This window comes from Pyrgilauda ruficollis, unplaced genomic scaffold, assembly GCF_017590135.1.
Source record: "Pyrgilauda ruficollis isolate IOZ18807 unplaced genomic scaffold, ASM1759013v1 scaffold59, whole genome shotgun sequence".
NCBI lineage: Eukaryota > Metazoa > Chordata > Aves > Passeriformes > Passeridae > Pyrgilauda > Pyrgilauda ruficollis.
This window is the reverse complement of record NW_024527599.1, coordinates 1,855,757-1,876,731: the sequence shown is the minus strand read 5'-3', so window position 1 is coordinate 1,876,731 and position 20,975 is coordinate 1,855,757. Positions and strand designations below refer to the sequence as shown.

The 20,975-nt window shown below is 48.1% G+C and overlaps 2 protein-coding genes across 4 annotated transcripts in view; one reads left to right on the top strand and one right to left on the bottom strand.

Moving 5' to 3' along the window:
- Positions 1 to 4,414: 4,414 nt before the first annotated feature.
- On the bottom strand, positions 4,415 to 20,332 carry LOC121361735. Its single transcript, XM_041482725.1, has 4 exons — positions 19,982 to 20,332; positions 18,910 to 18,968; positions 9,505 to 9,686; positions 4,415 to 4,485 (listed from the first exon to the last, which is right to left on the bottom strand). The coding sequence occupies exons 1-4, from the start codon at positions 20,330 to 20,332 to the stop codon at positions 4,415 to 4,417; spliced, it is 663 nt and encodes a 220-aa protein (XP_041338659.1).
- The window catches only part of USP32 (ubiquitin specific peptidase 32), a 62,656-nt gene continuing 61,956 nt past the window's right edge, over positions 20,276 to 20,975 (top strand). For all 3 annotated transcript variants that reach the window (XM_041482529.1, XM_041482528.1, XM_041482527.1), the window contains exon 1: positions 20,276 to 20,964. The gene's annotated coding sequence lies outside the window, so the exon portion shown is untranslated. The remainder of the gene's footprint in view (positions 20,965 to 20,975) is intronic.

Genomic DNA, 20,975 nt, shown 5'->3' with positions numbered 1-20,975 from the left:
GCTGGTACCAACCTCTCAGCAGATCCTTCCCTCTGCTGCCTCTGCAGAACCTGATTTTGAAAACCTTACAAGAAAATTCCTGGCCAGTGTCAGTTCAAAGCTGCCTCTGCATTGTGGGGTGTGTTTGACACTCCTGGCCTGGGGCCCTGGAGCCACTGGGCCCTGGGAGGGCTTCTGGGAGAAGTGGGGAAATTTTCCTTTACGTAAAAATAAACTCCAATACCTACAAAGAATTGGCAGCACTGGGAATGCTTTTGTCCCTAAATCTCAGGAACGTTTTGGGCAGTGACACAGGTGTCCCTGGTGGTGTAAAGTGTGTGCTCTAGGGTCTCGTATTCCACTACTCCTTGCAATCCTCGGTATCTATAGCATGAGTGGCCTTAGTGAGTTTGTTGAAGTGCACATTTTTTTTTTTTCTTTTCAAAAGTAAATTTTAAGATGAAAAAGATATATACTATATAAATATATAGAGATATTTAGAAACTTGGTTTGTGGTGCACAAGTTCAGTGTTGGATCGCTAAATACTCGTCGCAGGTACCATATGTGTAACTTTTCTTTTCTGTATATTCCTTTCTGGGAAGCAATGTTGCCATGGTAACTACAACTTTACAATTTCTTTACTACTTAATGATGTGAATGAATTCTACATTTTATTGAATATTACCAGGTTCAGTACTATTTTTATACTTTATTGAACTACAGGGGATTTTAATTTAATAGCATTAAAAAAAAAAAAAAAAAGAAAAATATGTTGCTTGAACTGTATAACTGTATAAATTGAACTAATTACACAAACCCACCTCTAAACCAGAATCTCCACCTGTAGTGCCACGTTCATTTATATAAAATATCTTGTTCATTACTAGACCTTGCAGCCCCCTCCCTGTGGTGTCAGGACGAAGGTTTCGTACCCCACTTCTCACCGCCATCCTTTGTGCCCACGGAGCCATCCTATGTTTGTAACCAGCATTGTGATATTCTGTAACTGTATTGCTCAAATGAAATATTGACCTAATAAATAGAGTGTTCCTGCAGCCTGGAGTATCTGCAGTCAATTGGTTACAGCTTCCTTCCCACGGTGCCTGTGCTTGCCAGGAGAAGGTGGAATCAGTCGCTGCCTTTGGGGGTAAATCCTTACAAAAGGGATTGTGTTGGAACCTGTGCAGTGTGGACGTGGGAGGGGGAGCCTGTGGTTCTTGCAGGGTGTGGATCCTTCCCAGATCCTTCTCTGCTTCTTGGTCTTTTTTCCCCCCCTAAAGTAGCCGTGGGAAGACAAATTCTCTCCTGTAAGTGTGTGCTGGCACCACCATCCTGTGGGGCTGCCTGAGCTCAGAGTGGGTTAAAAGTCAGCATTTCTGGGGGTTTTTATTTTTAAACCATCAGGTTTGTGTGACCTGCAGCTCCCCAGCTCTGCAGAGGACTCCCCTTGTCTCACAGGGCTGAGATTTCCGTTTTTAAAGGCAAAATGCCCTGGAACACTCCCCTGGCTCAGGCCAGGGCCAGGCTCACGAGGTGACCCCAGAGTCCCTGGGGCTGTGGCACTGCCAGCTCTGCTCCTGTAGCCTGAATTCCATGAGGGAAATGGATATCCCTGGCTGGCTGTGTGTGCTCCTGCAGCTTTCTCAATTCTTCCCCAGGGAAATGACAACTGGGGAATGCTGGATCCAGAGTGCCAAGAAAAAGCCAACAACAGTAGACTCCAAAGTAATTCTGTTTGCTGGTGTAAAGGAGGAATTAACAGCAGCAACCCTGAAAGTTCTGCCCTGGTGAAGGGAAAACTGAGGTATGAATGATGCTGTTCTGCTGATTTTTGGGGAGAGCAAGTCCAGCTGCCTCTGCCATCATCTAAAATCTAGCAGCAGGAAAGGCAATCCCTGTAACATTGCATCCTGCAGTTTATTCCAAAGCTTTTCTGATCCTACTTGGAGCAGGAACCCCTGAAGGTGAAATCTTTCCTCTTTGCCCACATCACCTGGTCAGGAAACTGAGGTTATTTCTGGCAGAGCTCAGTTTTCCTTGAGAGCTTTCCTGTCACTTCTAAGTTACCTCAAGTCCTACTGGAAAATTTGTGGGATAATCCAAGTCCTGAGCAGCCTTGCTGAGTTCCCTCTTAAACCAGTGTGACACTTTGAGGGCAGACAGTGTTTTCCTGAGGCATCCACAGCCATTCCTACACTGGGTTCACCTTTAGCTGGAGGCATTATTCTGTTATCCAGGGAAAATTCCTCAAGATCCAGGTCTGCACCACACAAGTGTCTGCTCTGCTGCCCTGGGAGGGTGAGACACAGCATCCTCCCACAGCCTGTCAAGGACAGGGCCAGCACAGCCAGGAATCCCAGGCCCCTGGCCAGGTTTGGGGGTGGGATGCACATTTAAAAAGGAAATCTGTTGTCCTGGTTCTGAGGATGGTCCCCCAAAGGGGTCTAGGTGGGTTTGTTCTTGCTTGGTTCAGAGCTGAAGGCAGTAACTGAGCCCCACCCAGCTGTCCCATTCCAGCAGGTGGGAGTGGAGGATCTTTGGGGGTTTTGTTGGTCAGACTGAAAGATTTTTGGGACAAATTATCGATATTTTTGATGTTTCCTTAAAGCCTGGATTGAACCATGAATCAGACGTGGCCAACCCCAAAGCCCAGCCAGAGCCATTCAGAATCCCAGAACCATTCAGGTTGGAAAAAACCTTTGGGATCATCAAGCCCAGTGGTGATCCAGCCCTGCCAAGTCCCTGGAAGAGGAGTTTCTGCCCCAGCAAGGAAAGGAGCTGCTGCTTCCTCTCAAAGCTGCTCTGCCATGATTGGGGTTAGTACAAGAGGAATGATGGACTGAAGGTAGGTCTGGTACTTGCAGAGCCCTAATCCAGTCTTGGTGTTGATGCACAACTCTTAGGGATCTCCAGGATCATCATTAATAACATCCTGTGGTCTAAAAGAACAGAATTTCCATTTGACTGGGCTGGAGCTTGTTGCTATGACACTGCAAGTATTGCAGGACTTTGTGGTTCTGGGAAACCATGGAGACAGTCTGAATTCCCTGCTTTTGTTCAGGTGAGGATGCTGTACTGATTAATTTCCATTGACCTCTCTGATGGTGTCTGGGAACCTGAAAAACCCCTTAAAGTAACTGGAAGGCAGAACTGGTCCTGGTGAGCGCAGTCTGTCCCCTGGGGGTTTGTCTGGGTGGCTTCTGTACGAGGCTGCATGCCACAGCCACCTTGTCACAGGAGCTCAGGGGAGCAGCAGGAGCTGCGGGCTGCTCTGCCGGGCCGTCCCCAGGCTCTGAGCAATCCCAGCCCCTTGGGATGGGATGCTTCTTGCATTTCAATTGCGCTGATTTGGGGCGTTTCACGCGTTTTGTGTCTCTGGTGCTTTTCTCTCGGTAGGAATTGGCTGGCTGGTGTTTCCCCAGCCCTGCGGGGAGCAGCCAGGCGGGGGAGGATCGCCCGGAGCCGCGCAGCCGGCAGGGCACCGAGGGACTCCTACTCAGCCTCCCGGATCACGTTGTCTGGCAGCTCTTGGCTTTTGACTTTTTAGTTTACCAATTTATAATTAAAGCGCTCCCTCTGAGCCGTTACAGACCAGATTGGACATTTCAGAGGTAAAGAGAGAGAGACTGGGGAGAGAAGAGATGAGAAAAGAGCTGGTTCTGAGTGCCTGAGAACTCCCACAGGACATGTGGCTGTGTTTTAGCAGCTTGAAAATAGGTTTCTGTGGGACAGATCCTCCTTCCCGGGCAGCCTGTGGCACCTGTTTGTGGCAGAGCCGGTGCTGTCAGCAGCTGCCTCTCCCGTCCCTGTCTCATTCCACCTTTGGGGTGTGCAGGTGCTGGAGTAACCAGTGCAGGGACTGGGAGGCACAAACACCCCTGCTACAGGTCGGGCTGCATTTTTGCTCGGGAAGACAAACGTGTGGCTGGGCTGGGGTGGGCCCAGAGCAAACCACAACTATGTTGGAGCATCCAGATTGCAAGGTAGGGACACCCTAATTGCCAGCAGCTGACACCAAAGCGATGGCTCATTCCTCACTCCCTCCTGGCTGGAGCAGCTTCTCCAGCTGCTGTTTTCCCTGCTCCCATGTCTGGGACAGCAGCTCAACCTGCCCAGCTCTCCCAGCACTGATCACAGCTGCACCTGCTCACCCTTCTCTAGAAATTCCAGGTGTAAAGGCTCTGTGTGAACAGGAACATGTTCCCCCTGCTCGGTGACAGTGGCTGTGTGAGTGCCTCACCTGTCCCTGAACAGGAACATGTTCCCCCTGCTCGGTGACAGTGGCTGTGTGAGTGCCTCACCTGTCCCTGAGCAGGAACATGTTCCCCCTGCTCGGTGACAGTGTGACAGTGGCTGTGTAGTGCTCACCTGTCCCTTGCAGGTGTTGGAGGTGACAGTCTCTTTGACCCTGCTGTTCCTGCAGATACAACTGCCTTAAAGCTGCTTCAGAGTCTTTCCTGTGAGTTCTGGAACCGACTCAGGTTTTCTGAAGGACGGCAGAATTGCTTAAACGAAAAAGAAGGAACACAAACCCACACTTAGAGGTGTTAACGTGAACGAGCACCACCGGCTGACTCATGCTTGGGCAACAGCTCTTGCTCAACCTCGGTGGGGCGGCAGCAGCAACGAGCTGAGGGGTGACTGTCCCGTCCCTGCAGGGGACCCGGGCTCCATCCCGTGCTGGCAGTGCCAGTGCCAGCCGTGTGGCCGTGCTGTCCCTGCCCCTGGGTGTCCCCCAGTAACCCAGACCTTTCCCGGCACAGGGATTGGCATTGCGGGCTCTGCCGGAGCTGCTCGGCGGCTGCGGTTCCGCGGGGGTGCGGATGGGTGCGCGCTGCCACTGGATGTCACTGTCGCCGTGTGGCACCGGGGGTGGCGCTGGGTGCCCGCGCTGGGCAGGGTGGGACGGGAGCTGCGCATCCCTTGGGCAGTCCCTGGGGATGAAGAACCTTCCTGATGCCAGAAGTTGCTGCTTGGATTTTTATGTATTTTTTTTTTTTTTTAACTAGACGCTTTCAGGGTCTCAGAGAGCGCAGGATTTCTTTCCCAGAGCGAGACGTGAGGCTGATTTCTGCAGCTTTCAGCCACGTACAGGAGCCAGGAGAGGGCAGAGGATTCTCTGTCCTGGCTCCAAGCTGAGAATTGGAGCTGGGATTTTCACCGAGTGTAAAAACAGAGCTGGGACCAGGGCTTAAACTCAGATGTGTGTGCCTTTTTGGTTTATTAGTTTTATTACGAAATTCTATTAATACCAATTTAAATTTTTAATTAAAAAAGCCTAGAACCCCAACTGCTGAGCAAAGGGGATGTAGATCCCTCATTTTAGATGACTGAAGAGCAAGGCTGGTGGATGGCTGCCCACTGGCCTCTCTCCTTAACAAAACCCCCAAAATTATCAAATGACCGTGCTGACAAGCTCAATCCCTTAAAACTAAATATTGATTCTGTATTTTTCTGTTGACTCATCCAAATCAGGAGGCGTTTCCAAGGCATCTATTTCTGCTGCTCGGAGCGTGCCGCTGCCCCCCGGAGCCGGAGCCTGTTTGTGCTCGAGCAGGGAGTCGCAAAATGCTGATTTTTCTCCCACTTGTCTTGCATAACAAAAGGCATTTGTCACCCGTTACATAACGCGGGGTTTGTCGCTGCTCCCGCTGGCCTTTCCCGTTCCAGCACAGCTCTCTGGATGCTCCTCGGCATCCCCGGAATCCCCGCAGCTCCCGCGGGGCTGATCCTGCCCCCAGCACCCGGCCCGGCTTTTCCCCCTCCTTGGACGGGAAAATGTGGAGCTGTGGGGTTTGCTGGTGGCTTTTTAGGGGAGCAAAAGGATGGGAGGGTGTTGGGGGGATTTCGAGGGGGCAGTGGTGTTTATCCTTAGCTGAGGTCGTGTCTCAGGCCTGCAGGAAGGGCTGGGCTGGAGATGGAGCTGCATTTCTCTCTGCAGCCCTCACAAGTTCCAGGAGCATCTGCCACCACCTGCCTCCCTGCGCTGCCAGCTGCTCTTTTAATGCCTCTCCTCTCATCTCGGGTGTCTCTGCTACCAGCAGGAATTCGGGTTTGGGTTTTTTCTTTACAGTCAGTTTGATTCCCTCCTGGGTGGAATATCTTCTTGGAGCCTTAAAAAGAAATAAATTGTTTTGTTTCCTCAGGAACTAAAAGCAAAAGCTGGCTGGCTTCCCTTTTCGAACTGGAGGAGAGAGCTGTTTACCTGTGGCCTCACACTTTTTGTGGCCTTATCACTGCCAGCTATCAAATGACCACAGCTCCCTTCTAAAAGTGAAGCAGACAAATGTCCCAGTAACCCAACAAAGCAGTCCCTGTTTTCTGGTTTCCTCAAAACAATTTTTTAGTTGACACCTTTTTTTGTGCATATCTGATTCTAATTATTTTTTAATGAACTTCCTAAAGTCCATGTTTCTTGTGGACCTTTGAACTTCCTGGAACACCCAGCCTTTGCTCAGGAGATATGTTTATGGTTGGCTCTGAGTTAACCCTTTGGAGTTTGTGTTCTCAGGGAACTTGATGTACTTTCCTTTCCTTGTACAGGTGATGCTCAGGCACAGAGATCACTGCTGGCAAAGCCAGGCTGTACCTGATCTTGTGGCCTGTTTCAAAGGTTAATTCCTATAGAACCAGATAAAGCTATGGATCAGATTGGATCTGTAAAGCATGACTGGAAGCATGGGATGAACTCTAAAGACTGTAAACAGCACTCAGCCACCCAGAGCAGCAGGGAAAGTACTGCTGATAAACAGATTTCTCAGGAACAGGCTTCTCCTTTGACATGGATCAAACCACAGATGCTGCAGGGTATGGTCATCCCCTTAAATCAGTACAGCAGGAACACCTTTTGGGGATTAATTTTCCCATTTTCTCATCCATTTGCTTGTTCTTGATGTGCTTTTGCAGATTGTGCAGTTGCTTTGTGTCCATCCTGAGAAGAGGGAGACAAATTCCTTGCAAAGAGCAGAAGGCAAGATGTGGATTGTGCACGAGTCCAAACTTCATCCTCCTCTTCATTCTGCTCCTCAGGTCTGGCTTGGGAGTTTAACCACTGACAGACCCTTTACACAAAAATAAACTTTTATTCTGATGGGAAAAAAACCCTTTTCTGATGGGGGTGAGCAGGGACCTTGGGCTGCACCTTGGGTGTTCTTAAGGAGCTGGCTGGAGCTGAGACCTCAATTCCACCCCAGTGTAATGGGAATTCAGGATTATCTCCTTCACAAGTGATGGTGAAAGCCAACAGCAGTGACATCTCTCAGTAAACTGCCCTTGCCAGGGAGAAGCCTGGAAAGGCTTGGTGTTAAAGGGATTTTGTTTTGGAAATTTATTTCCAGGCAAAATGCTTTCACAAAGAGAACTGCCCTGTGCTGCCATCATGGCCTGACCAGTCAGACAAGTGCAATTGTTGTGTCCCTGGGACAATTGGTGCAATTGCTGCAGCTGTGACTCAGCTGTGCTCCTGTGCCAGGTCGCTTCTGGCACCCACAGTCATCCCCAGGCTGCACAAAGGCCTTTCTCTCTCTTTCTTTCTCTCTCTTTCTCCCTCTCTCTCTCTGAGGTCTCCAGGGCCTGGCTGTGGCCTGGTGCTGCTCTTGGCTGAAGTTTTGGGATGATCTTGGCCAGGAATTCCTCGTGCAGCCAGTGGTGCTGAGCTCCTGCTGAGCCAAATGCCCAGAGCAGGTATCACCTTGGGAAGGCACCTGTGGGTGGGTCTTGAAACAAAGGGAGGTTCTTGTTCTCAGGCTGTCATGGGGAAGTTTGGCTTTCACCCATGGTTGGATTCAATAATGACAAAAATCCATGAAGACAAGCCCTCCCCCTTAAGATGTCTGTGGCATTTTGCCTCCTGTGTCTGCTTTCTTCCTCCCCCTTGTCTGGATTTTGCTGTCAGCTCTGGATGCAGGAGCCTTTCACAGGCAGGTGCTGAGCAGATGCAAAGACAATTTCTTGCTAACTTTGCAGTGAGGTTTGCTTGGACCATCTGAGGTACATTACAGTTGTTTAACCCAGGCCAGGATTTTACAGTGTTAGGAGTTACTTTACACAAGATAAGCTCTGCAGAGGGAAGCAGAGGTGATAGCTGTGAATGTAGCTGTGCTGCCTCAGCCTGGTTGTTGTGAGGGCTCTGTTAGAAGTGGTTTGGTTGAAGGGGGTGTTGAAAATGCAGCTGGTTTCTCAATGCCTGCTTCCAACCACCCTCTTGCTGTGCCTGCTGCCTGCAGTCATGTCACCTGTCCCCACTGTGACAGGCAGCTCCTCTCCTCCTCACCTGCAAAGACTGAAACCAAGGAGTAGCCAGTTTATGTCCTCACCTCTCCAGTCAAGGTGCTAAAGGGTAGCACGTTCCTGGCTGATCAGAGCCAGGAGAAATGAAACTTCTCCAGCACAAGCTTTCACCTGCATCAGCAGCCAGATTAAAGCCATTTAGGAGCTCCAGGGACATGAGCTGGATGTTAGCACAGGCATAACCCATATTTGCATGGCCATATCTGTCCTTGTGAGATTATAGCTTCCACATGGCATGTGACTGCAGCATGGAATGGCTCTCCTGGCTTATCATGTGTACACTTTGCTCTGCAGAGAATTGAGAGGGCCTTGAGTTCCCCTTGCAAATCCAAGGCTTTGTTCTCCCTTTCAGTGTTGGCTGCACTCGGAGCTCAGCCAAAGCCAGGGATATGCAAGTGGGAGGCACAGATGGACTTCTCTGGCCAGCCTTCATCTGAGGATCTTGCTGTATTTAGAAGCTGTCCATCAACCTGGTTCACTCCTGTGAGATCAGGCATGAGAGAAGCCTGTGGCTGTGTCCTTCCCCTTCCTCTGGGAGACAATACTTCTTTCTCCTGGGAAGCCTCTCCTGCTGGAAGGTGGCATAAAACAGACCACATCTCTGGAAATCTATCAGATTATCCTGCCTACCCACAACAGGAATGCTTTGAAAGGATGTTCTAATTGGATGGGGAAAATCAGAGTACAAACAGATTATGCCTCTCCTGTTTCTTCTCCCCATGAAGGAAAGGAGCCCAAGTGCCAGTCAAATACTCTGTACTGAAACAGTGCACCTTAGGGAAAACTCTTCCCCTGACAGCTCTCCTGTGAATATTAATTTCTCTATTTGAGTGCCTTCATCTTCCAGGAGCTGTGCAAGTGCAAACATTAACCAACTCCTCTGGTGCAGCAGCTCTTGCAGTGCAGAGAAGGCATGGAGCCAAAAAGGAAGCAGTTGTGAAGATATTGTGTGTCTGCTGCTGGTTGTTATTTGCTGCTTTGGGCAGGTTTACCATTATTACCACGTGTAATGTGATGAATCTGGTGTATATAATATATGCAGGCATCTGATACAGTATTTATGTACTGATAGGTCACAGGAAGGAGAGCTGAGAAACACAGATAAATATACAGGTATTCTGCATGTACATGTGGTTTAGTTAAACATCAACCCCAAACACTGTTGCCAGATGTACTGCAGTGTAATGCCAAATAGGAATTGTAATGAGGAATGTTTTCCAGCAACCTGTTCTTACCAGGAGGGTGGTGAATGCTGCATTTGATGGAATGATTAATGATACTCAGCAACTGCTCAGACTGTAGGGGTGGAGGCTTTGCTAATTCCATCTGGAAATTCCTTTCCTGGTGCTTAAGGGTGATGAAGATGATCCTCTCCCTATTGGCTCCAGTTGCCAAATCTTCTGTCAGGGGAAGGGATCTGAAAGAGAATTTGGGCCAGTTATTGTTTCTGTGTGGCATCATTAGAGGCATCAGAACTGCCAGAGCAGTTCCTTTCTGGTACCTTTAGGGAGTTGCTCATTTAACCACTTGTTTGCAATTAATGTGGTCTAAACACAAGTGTGATTTGTGACCAGTGGCGTGGGGAAGCCACAAACACATCTGCATCTCTTTTATTCACCTCTGGCAAAATCAGGTGAGTTCCAAGTGCCCCCAGGCTGGGAGACACAGGCAGCCAAACCTTCCAGAGTGCCCAAAGGGATCAGTGACCAACCTCTGGTGCTGTGCCCCTTCTCAATAGTTGTATTTTCAGGTGCTCCTGCACTATTTTATGCTTCAACAGTTCTGTAGATGTTTGTCTTCAACTTCTCAGGCAGCTGTTTGTGAGCTGATTGTTGGTGTTTGCTAATGTCCTATAACTTTTATAGCTGCTTGAAGTCCTCAGGAACTGAAAGAGCATTATCAGCTTCCTCCACACTTCAACTTGCAGCCTGTGAGAAACAGGATAGTTAAAGGCTTTTGTTTTTATTGTGCTTCGTAAGTTTTTAGGGGTTTATGCAAATTAAATAGGCATTATTAATGAGATGTTAATGAGCCCATCCCTTAGGTGCTACTTATAAAATCAAATCTGTAACAAGTTAGGTATCTCTTTGTACTAAAAATAATTTGACTTTTGTTAATCTTTTGGATGATGAAATATGAACTCTCTAGGTGATACCAGCCTTGGTCACTTCCTCTCCCCAATGACTCAGAGAAGTCTGGAAAATGATGATGCTGGTACACATTTCCCAGTTGGTGCTGCCTGGGGAATGGGGCAGGGGACAGCATCTCCCCTCTCTGAGCCATGGCACCCCCAGTTTCACAGCCCCCTTGGTGGCAGAGGCTCTCAGCTCTGTATCTCCTTTCCTTGCTCCTTTAGAAGATTTTGGTGTCTGTCCCAGCGATGTTCTTTGTTTGTTTTTGTTCTTTGTGTCCTGGGGTTCCACGGGGCAGTGAAGTTCAGGCTCGTGGCAGCGTTCAGGTCTCATCCCTGTGCTGTCACTGCTGCCCTTTGCGTGCTCACCCTGCCTCTCTGCTCTCATTCCTGTGCCTCCATCACTCTGCCCTGTGCCTGACCCTGGATGCACAAAGGTTGGCTGCTGCTTGGAGTGCTGCTAAATTCCCACTTAACACTGACTTCAGTTCATGGATTTTCTAGAGGAAGTCAAGTTTTGGTTTTCGTTGTATTTTGGCTTTATTCAAAGGAAAAGCAAGGAAGTTCCCCTCCAGCCTGCAGAATGCAGCTGTCAAGAGAAGTGGCTTCATTTCTCTTTCTTAAAGCTTTGAGTAGCCTGTTATTCTTAAAATAAGCCCAAAAAAGGGCAGTTTTCTTTATGTTATGCTGTGGGTCTCTTGTATGGTGGTGCAGGGGAGTAGCTGTAGTGAAACATAGGCTCTGCTGAGATTGAGGAGGAATAAAAAGCAGAGCATGGATTTTTATTTCTGTGATGTTCTGATTCCCTCCTACCAGCCTGGAAATGCTGAACGTGAGCCTTTGTCTGGCATATGGGGATTTGGAGAACTGTTGCTAATTACAGCAGTTGTGCTATCTTGCTTAAATGGCTTAAATAATATATTAAGTGCCTTTATGATCTCCCACAACATGCTGGAATGCAAAGAAGTGCATATTCTGCTGTTTATAGCTTATGGCAGGAGTAACTTAGAGGACATTAATCTGCCCAAAAAAGAGGGATTTGATGATTTATGGCTTGTGTAACTCCCCATGGGGTCTCTAGATGCTCAGATCCTGTTGCAGGGTGTTATCCTGAGGCAGGGCATGAATTTCCATCTTGGAAGGTGAAGTTTAATCAAAAGGAAAGACACTGTGGATGGCTGTAGGGATGACAGGGAAGGGTCATGGCACACTGCTGCTCAAGCATTGTGGAGTTAGTTTCATGGCAAAGGTAAAACGTGTGAGACCTGGAGGAGACCATATGAAGACTCATTCTAACTTATTTAAGGAGCATTCCCATTATTTTCTTTAAAATCTAATTTGAAATTAGAAACATGTTACTCAGCATCATATCTAGAAGTGGGAGTGTTCCAGGGCCTAGATTAGTGCTTATCCAGAAAAAGAAAGGTATTATGTCTGCTCAGGAATCTTTTTTTTTACCCCTTTTCCATGTTTTTATTTAGCAAAAATTCTGTTAGTCATCTTTCCACCCAGATTCCTGTGTCTCTTGCTTCTAAATCTCCAATTTCTATTTCTGCTGTTGTACCTAATGTTTAGAGAAAATGTGAGAAGAGCGTGCTGTGAATGTCTCATGGCTGGATCTGGTGTGAGGAATAACTGTGGAGCAGCTGAGCAGTGCTAGCCAAGGGCTCCAAGAACCTGGGAGGGCACATGTTGAGGGGGAACATAAATCACAAAGTGACAACAATGAAAAGATTGGCACATTCTGACCCCTAATCTGGTTTAGTTTGACATAGCTCTCTGTAAAATCACAAGTTCTGTTAGAATATGCTACTAATTAGCAATATTTCACCTATCTGAAATTAACAGGCTCTGCAGAGCAGGAAAAAAAAAGCATTTTTTTGTCTGGTTTTGCTTGCTAGTAGCTTGAAAACAGGGAGGTGAGAAACTTGTGTCAAATCTTGAAGTATAATTTTGCAATTAAAAGACTGAGGAGAAAGTGTGATCTGAAGACCTTCAGTTTCCTTGCCGTGACATAAAATTAACAGCTCTCTTCATTCTCATTCTGGTTTAATATTCCTGCAGAGAAGGAAGCAGAAAGAACTCCCTGGGCTGGCTCCAGTGGAATGGAGGAGCTGTTACTTAGGCAATAACAGGGTACAGGCTGGGAGGGGTTTGGGCTGGCATTAGCTGGGTAATGCCTGCACAATGCTCTGGATGTTATAATGTGATATATATCTAAAGCTAAAAACAGAGAGATGCTCTCTGGGAGATAGGAAAGTGTTTGAAAGCACCTCCTGATTGGCTTTCCAGAAATTTTCAAGGTCGTACATGCACCAGCTTGCAGGGATGCACAGCTGGCACCTCATCACTAAAGCCAGAAGAATCTCAACTCGAAGGTTGTTAGTGAACTGTGTGGGTAAAAATAGAAGGATAAATTGAAACTACCTGAAAGTAGAAGAAACAGCTGGGAAGTGATAAGAGAAAGCAAAATGAGTGAAGAAACTCTTGCCCATCATTGCGGTGTCCAAGTGCTTTGTAAGAACTTCAAATTGCTCCTTCCTTGAATATACCAATTTTCTTTTTCAAACTGTGACAATTTGGCAACCTTCATCTACCCTGAACTTGTCTTCTATTGCTAAGAATCTGCTCAAGAGTCTACTCCATACTCCAGGCCTAAATTTTACTACAATTGCTGAGTCAAAAGCTCTTCTGGGAGTAGCTGGACTTTTACCCAGAGGCTGAGCGAGTACCAAAGGCTTTTATGGATCAATTAACCATACATTTTATAAAATAAATATACATGCAAATACTTCATATGGTAGGCAAAATTCTGATTAACCCTAATTCTGATTAACACCTTGCTGCATGGGCACAATCCATCCACAAGAGCAGCAAGGCAAAATGCTGTCAGAGCAACATGTCCAGCAGTGATCTGTCATGTTTGGGTTTGGGAGTCCTCTGAACACATCGACAGGCACCAAGTGTTCAGCTGAAATGACAGGAAAACAACCTGACTGTCAGTGTCCTGCAGTAGCTCACTGCTGGATTCAGGGGGTGGCGTGGCTTGAGCAGATGGCAACTCATCAGACTGTTTTAGTTGCCTTCTTGGCTTGATCAAACAGTTTTTCATTGACTCTGATTACAGGCATGATGCCATCTTAGATAATGCCTCTTGATAAAGGACTTTAAGATCCTTAATTACTATTATTAGCCATTTGACACCATAAAACAGAGGTCTGCTGTTTTAATGCCTGTTTCACCCCTGTCTGTAGGGTGTCTGGAGTCCTTAACAAAAACAGGGAGGTGGAACTTTCAGAATCTGATCAGAGGTAATGTGTGCATGCCAGCATAAAAATGTGTGTGTGTGTGCACATTTGGATATGCCATTGTCCAGAGCTCTTTCACTCTGTGTTGGGAGAGCACTGAACTGAGACATCAGCCTGCTGGCAGGGGCACGAAGGCTGGCAGGTTTCTCTGTTTGGGGATGTCCTTTGTTCAATGTTTGAGTCGTGTGAAACCTTAATTAGCAAATAAGAAGCTTTGGCCTTCCCTTGCAAGTTCTGAAGCAGAATTAAGGGAAGTGCCAGGATGTGCCAAATGACACAACAGCTCTGGCTCTGTGGCTTTTGTTTTGCTCTGCTGCCCTGCTGTTTTGAGATGCGCTTCCCACTGTATCAGCTGCTGGCAAAATGTTCCCCAAGTTGGTCTGTGTTTGATGCTTTGGTGTTGCTTTCTCTGTACACAACAATCAAACTGCTGCAGTGCTGGGGACGCTGTGGGCAGCAGCCTTTGAGCTGAGAAGAAAGCAACCCTTTCTTTGCAGGGGAGAGGTGCCCCGTGGTGCTGCCGTGGTGAGTCCCTGCCTGCTGTGTGCCGTGCTCTGGGGGCCACACAAACTCCTCTTTCCACAACGCAATCTGGGCCTTCCCAGAGCAGAGTCAACATTAGTCACTTCTTGCAAAGCCACTCCTTTCATTTGATCTTCTGGTATTAATTATTTGCACTTCCTCTTGTCACAACGCTGGTGCTTTTTACTGCCCTGGATGGAACTGCAGAGAAATCCTTTACCTCCATTCCAACACCACAGTGGTTTCTGTCTACAAGGGAGCACAGAATTGCTTTTATCAAATACATTTCTTCTCCCATTGTTTCCTGATGACAGATACTACTCTTAATCTACACAGAGACAACACTTTGAAATGGGAGATCTCTATTCCCACCAATTGTTGGTACGTTGATAAATCATAGCATGTCTCATTTTCTGAATGACACGTGTCTGGATTGCAGTCTGCCTCTTTTTTGTCACAGTTTTTCAGTGCTAACAACAGTCTTGCCAAAGCTCATCTGTTCCCTTAGTGTGCACTCCAGCAGGCTGATTAATTCTGTCACACTTTCCCTGTATAAAGCATAATCAAACAGGTTGATAGAAAATCGGGAAGGACGTGATATTTTTATAAATATCCAAAGCATTACACTTAACTCGTGACTGCCATTAGCTGTGGCACCTTGTTACCCCTGGGTTGGAGGAGCAGCAGCAAAGTCTGCCAGGAAAGAAGAGTTTGTCACTGTTCTTTGTGGGCCTCAAGTGTGATTGTGCCACCCTTCCACGCACAGGGAAGCCTTGCTTAGGAGAATATCAAGAGTGGAGGGTGCCTTATGGTGTTTTCTTCTCTGTCTTTCAAAGGCAACTGCAGGAAAAGTGGGGGACCACTTACCCACGAACCTTAAAATAGCTGTGAATGCGTGTGACATGCCTCACTTTCCTGGGGTGTGGAGATCCTACTATTAATAACAGGAGCTGAAATTATGGATTGAGCAGCAATGTGAGCAGCACTTCTGAGCAGCTTTAAACCTGTCACGGGCTCCCTGAACACAAACATCCAGGGTAAGTGGCTCAGCAGAAACATTCATTAATTCTCTCATAAAGGGGTGGCAGAATTAAACAGAGGTAGCCCACAGCTCAAATGAGGTCTGAGGGATGCTCCCACTTCCCTTGCTGCCTTTTCTGGAGCCTGGGCAGTGCCATCCAAACCCCGTTCCCCTATCTGCCACAACCTGACGTACAGGTCTGGCGTTTGGCACGCGTGGGTGTGCAGAGCAGGGCTGTCACTCTTGCCTGCGCAGCAGTGGCTGTCACCCCCACACTGAACTGTCACCAGAGCTCAGCCCTCTGGGACAGAGGGACGCGCTGTTCTCTCCCGTGTCCCCGCCCCGCTTGGAACTCACCAGGAAAAAGGAGGGGATGAGGTGTCTGCTGCTGCCGGGAAGCAGCAGGGGATGGTGACAGGGCAAGGCCTGGCTGTTGGGACAGGGGCAGCTGCATCGGGGGGTGGAGATGGGCAGCTGCTCCAAAAAGTCATGAGAGTACTGGGAAGAAGGGATCTCTAGAGCAGGTGTGAAAAGAGAAGTGCCCTCAAACTGGAAATGAGGGGAAAAAATCCCAATCATTCACTCTGAGAGTCCCCTGGCTACACTACACTGCAGCCCTGGTGAGCACTGCCTTCATTAGCATGTCCCTTCAACAAGGGGGATGACTTCAATTTCATTTTTCAGTTTTTTAAAATTAATTTTTTTCATTTTCCCCTGCAGTATTCCACTACAAAAAATGGCAATAATGTGGGAGTACAGCTTACATGACAGCAATAGAAGGGACCTGGTAAGAATCTGCTCCTTTTATTTCCCCCTGAGTTCATATAAATCTGTCACCCTCTGCTACCACTCTAAGCCACTTGTTTCCTGGAAATTGTGGGATGTGATAGAAGTTTCAATTTGAATATTGTTCTGTTGTTCTTTGAGGAAGCCTGTTGTATTTCCTCTCTCTCTGATAACATCAGAATCAGACTGGCAGGTAATGATTCGGGGTATTTTTCTCATTCACCAGTTCACTGTAATTAGATATGAAACCATTTAGCTCTGACCACTGCAGACCTGATTGAATCCTCTTATTGCATCTTGTTCTCTCTCCCACTTTCTACTCTTCTCAAATATTTGGGAAGTGCTCTGCCACACTCCTGTCAGGGCTGTCTATAGCAGGAAGGGGTAAAAGTTGTCTTGTGTTTGTCCAGTGCCAAGAAGAGTCCGCAAAAAAATAACAATATCCCAGGGTGGGGAGGCAGGTATTGGGGCAAGAGGCACAGATTTAGAGGCATTGCATTTTTGGCTTCTGTTTTAGTGAACGTGAAACAGGAAATCCTAAGGCCTTACAGTGCTCTTCTCAGAAGTGTTTTTGAGTCACTGCAGCAGCTCCTCTGCTGTTTGGCTCGTCCCTTTTGAGTTCAGGCCTTTCCAGTGCAGCTCCAAACCCTTTCTCCTTGCAGCTGCCTGCTGTGGGCTGAGCTGGAGCCAGGGGCTGTGGATTCTTCCCTGTGCCTTAGCCTTGGACTGCAGCAGCCTCACAGAGCCTGACAGCTGCTGTGCTGCCAGGCTCCCGCTGCTCCTGTGCAGCAGTAAATACCTGCTTTGCCTCAGATCCTTGACAGTGATGCAGAGACACTTAAAGATATTTGCTAAGTGCTTGTGAATTAGTTTTTGATTAGCGAATAATTAAATAAATTCCAGCAATCCAAAGGACACGTGCCCAGTTCGATTTGCATACGTAACACTTCTCTGTGACAAGAGAGGAGCTCAATTCATCTAATGCAAGTCTAAATTCACTGTATCTTAATTTCATTTACCTTTGACACAGCACTTAAATAGCAGCAACATCTAATCTTGTGCTCCCCAGTAAGGCTTCAGTAAAAACTTACTGCCAGATCTAATCCAGGGTTAGCACACACAGCCTTATCTCTGGGTTCTTGCTTCAGTGCCTTTGAGAACATGCTTAATTTAATCTGAACAAAGACACTGCCATCGGGAGCCTCCAGCCTGGCTTTCCAATCCAGAGTATCTTTGTGATTAAATTTGGTGCAGGCCACCGTGTGTACAATGGATCCAGTAAATGATTTTGAAATGCTCTTCAAACAAAATTCTGCTGGTTCTTGGACACTGCCTGTACCTCTGGGACATGAGGGATGCCGCTTTAGTTGGGTTTTCCCTAAAGTGTCATACATTATCTTTGGAAAGAGGTCTGGGTTTTTTGGTTAATAGGAAATGTTAGCCATTATTAAGAACCATCACTCCAATCCCTTTTCCTTCCCACAGTGGAAGGAACTCCTTGCTAGAGCGTTCTGCTTCCTCATTTGCACCAAATACCCACTCAGCTGTTTGTGACTATAAGCTGGTGGCAGGACCTGATTTGTAATTATAATTTCAGTCATTCATTTTTTTCATAATTTAGCTGTCATTAAACCCCTCACACTGCCTGATAATCTCTACTGCCTGAGAGCAGGGTTTGTGTGAACTGTGAGTAGAGGTTCTGTCTTGACATCACAGATAAAAATGGAATAATTTTGCAAACTGTGTGGTGTCAGAGTTGTCCTGGCAGGGTCCCTCTCTGCTGGGTGTAGACAAAACAGGCCTGGCAGTGTTGTGCCAGGTCTCTGGTGAGCCTTGGTGCTCAGGGTTGGCTGTTGCTCTCTAGTAAGAGCCTGAGGATAAACAGCCATGGAGAATTGGCCTGAAATCCAGCAGGAATTGGTGTGGAGCTGCCCTACCCCAGCACTGAAGCTGCTTCCTGCTCTAATTGCTTTCTCTAACTGCTCTGCCAGTTCGGGGCTGGCTGTGTCCCAGTGCTGCTCGTTCCAGGCAAAATGGGACTCGGTCATTATCTTTGTAATTCAGAGGAGAAACCAAAACATCAAAATATTATTACTGGACGTAAGGTCACACAGGAACACGACAGAGAAGTCAGGAATTAAACCCCATCTCCTCAGCTGAGAGTTAATACTTTAAGAAAGGGATCCATCACAAACAGAGCATGGCTGTAGGGATGCCATGGAATATTTCACTTAATCACAAGATAAAACAGATTTCTCCAGCTGTTTCTGGTATTGCCAACTTAGGCTTTTGATTGACACGTTGCCATGTTTGTTGAATTCATTCTCAAATGTTTTAAAGAGTTTATTTTGTATCTAAACTGAAAGCTGCTTGGTGAGAAGCTATGTTGAGAAGAGATATGTAAAGGTAGGGTAGGAATAAGAGGATATATATATATCAAGGCTGCTTATATCCTTTTATTCCTCTGCTACCTTTACATTTACCTTTACTCTTTAAATGATAAATACATAATCAGTGGCTGATGGGTGAAGTATATTTCCACCAATTTAATTTATATTTTTAAAAATCACTTAAGTCCTCCCCCTCATCCTCATAAGAGAGGTAAAAGGTCCCTTTATGGCAGATTTTATGCTTGAAAATGATATGTTTTTTTTTTTATATGCCACAAATCTAAGGTAAATAAAAAATTCAGAAAATATACAAGGAGGCTTTATGGAGCTTATTTCATTTGTAGTGTGTTTGCACTTGGGTTACATGAGGAGAAATTTGGCCTTGGAGCCTGTGTCTCTGTAAGCAGCATTCCTGGCTTTGCATATCAGATATGAAATTTGTTTGGAATGTTTGCTATAAAAATACCTACGCATGAACTTACATCAGCGAGAAAGCGACTCCGGCTTGACCTTTCTGCAGCTCCGATGTGGCAAGATCATTCTGTGAGGAAACAGTAACTTAGGGAATGACTCGCAACTGGTGTTTTCACAGGCTTTGTTTCAGGGCAGGAACAATCCTTGGAACAAGCTGCCCTTAGAAATCAGTGTTTTCTTTCAAACTCCTTATTTTCTGCTCGGGAGTGACCCAGGGTAGGTTACCAGGCTTAATGTTGTAACAAAGCCATTTGGGAAATCCTCCCATTCTGTGTCAGTCCTGGGCTGAATACTAAAAGCAAACATGCTGGAGAACAGCAAAGGGCAGGGGTGGTTTTGATCCTTTTACAATTCAGCCCGTGTTTCTGCTTCAGACAGTGAAAAGACATTTTAATGGAACAGGAACCTCCTACTGTCACCCCATGCCTGCAGCCCTGCGACTTGGAGGACTTTTTGAGGAGAACCACCGTGCCCTGAGAGGTTTGAGGGGGCTGAGGGGCTGCTCCCCCTGAGAGGTTTGAGGGGCTGATCATGGAAGGTTTGAGAGGCTGATCCCCTATGATTTTTTTGTGGGGTTGAGGAGCTGATTCCCTGTGGGGTTTGAGGGCATTGAGGGGCTGATTCCTATGAGGTTTTGGGGGGCTGAGGTGCTGATCCCCTGTGAGGATCCGAGGGGATTGAGGGGCTGTTCCCTGTGAGGTCTGAGGGGCTGAGGGCTGATCCTCTGTGAGGTTTGAGGGCATTGAGGGGATGATTCCTATGAGGTTTTGGGGGGCTGAGGTGCTGGTCCCCTGTGAGGATCCGAAGGGAATGAGCGGCTGATCCCCTGTGAGGATCCGAGGGGATTGAGGGGCTGTTCCCTGTGAGGTTTGAGGGGGCTGAGGCCTGATCCCCTGTGAGGTTTGAGGGGGCTGAGGGCTCATCCCCTGTGAGGATCGAAGTGATGATCCCTGTGAAGTTTGAGGGGCCTGAGGGCTGATCCTCTGTGAGGTTTGAGGGGGCTGAGGGCTCATTCCCTGTGAGTATCGAGGGGATTGAGGGGCTGTTCCCTGTGCACTTTGAGGGTGCAGCGTCTCTCACCCTCCCACAGGAGCGAGCTTGGGGCTGTTCCGCCGGGGCCCCCATCGCACCGCAGCCTTTCTCCTCTCGCTGGTACACGCTACGGGAAGCGCTGACAGCTTTCGCAAGCGACACCTTCCGAAGCGCCTGTGCCGGGGCAGAGCCACGTCGTTCCTCGTCACAGCTCCCTTCCTCTGCGGCCTCGGAGCGAACCCAGAGCCGAGGAGCACTGCAGAGCCCCGACCGCTCCCGCGGCTCCCCCTCAGCCGCCCCTGAGGGGACGCGCGAGTGGGTGGAGGTTGGCGGGGAGGAGGGGTGTGGGGGGGCCCCGCGCTGCCCCCCGCCAAGCGGGCGGTGAGGCGGCACCTCCATGACGGACCCCGCGCGGAGGCACTTGCGCCGTTCGGGGGCTCCTTCCCCGCCGCCTCCACCCCGTGGTTTATTTATTTATCTCTCTTCTCTGTTTATTTATTTATCTATCTCTCCCCAATTCTTTAAGGCGGCCCCGGCAGGGCCCGGTCCCCGCCGCCGGTGCCGTCCCCTCCCCGCCGCCCCTCGGCCCGGCCTCCGCCTGTGCGCGGGCAGCCGGGATAAATCGGGCAGCGCTGCCAAGCCCGGTGTGACAGGGCTGTCACACAGCTCCCGGCTCCTCGTGTTTACTTCCCCGTGCTCGGGGATCACGCATCTGCAGCTCCGCATGGCAAGATGGATGTGGCGTGCGTGGCTCGGGCTCGATGTCGCTGTTTCAGCCCGGTTTAGGGTCCTCCCGGAGGATTTAAAGAGCGACTAGCGAAGGGAAAACATAAACAAGCTGAATGGTGAATGCTCGCAGCTGCAGGGCTCCAAGGCGACGGCATGCTACACCCTGGAAGCTCCCTGGCTCTGGAACTGATAGCCAAGTCCAAGGACAAAGAGGGACAGGAATTGTCAGCAGTAAATGGTTTGCAGGGAGGACAGGTGTTGCTAATTGTTGCCCTATTGTGCGTTCACGTGATGCAGCGCAGGTAAAGCAGCT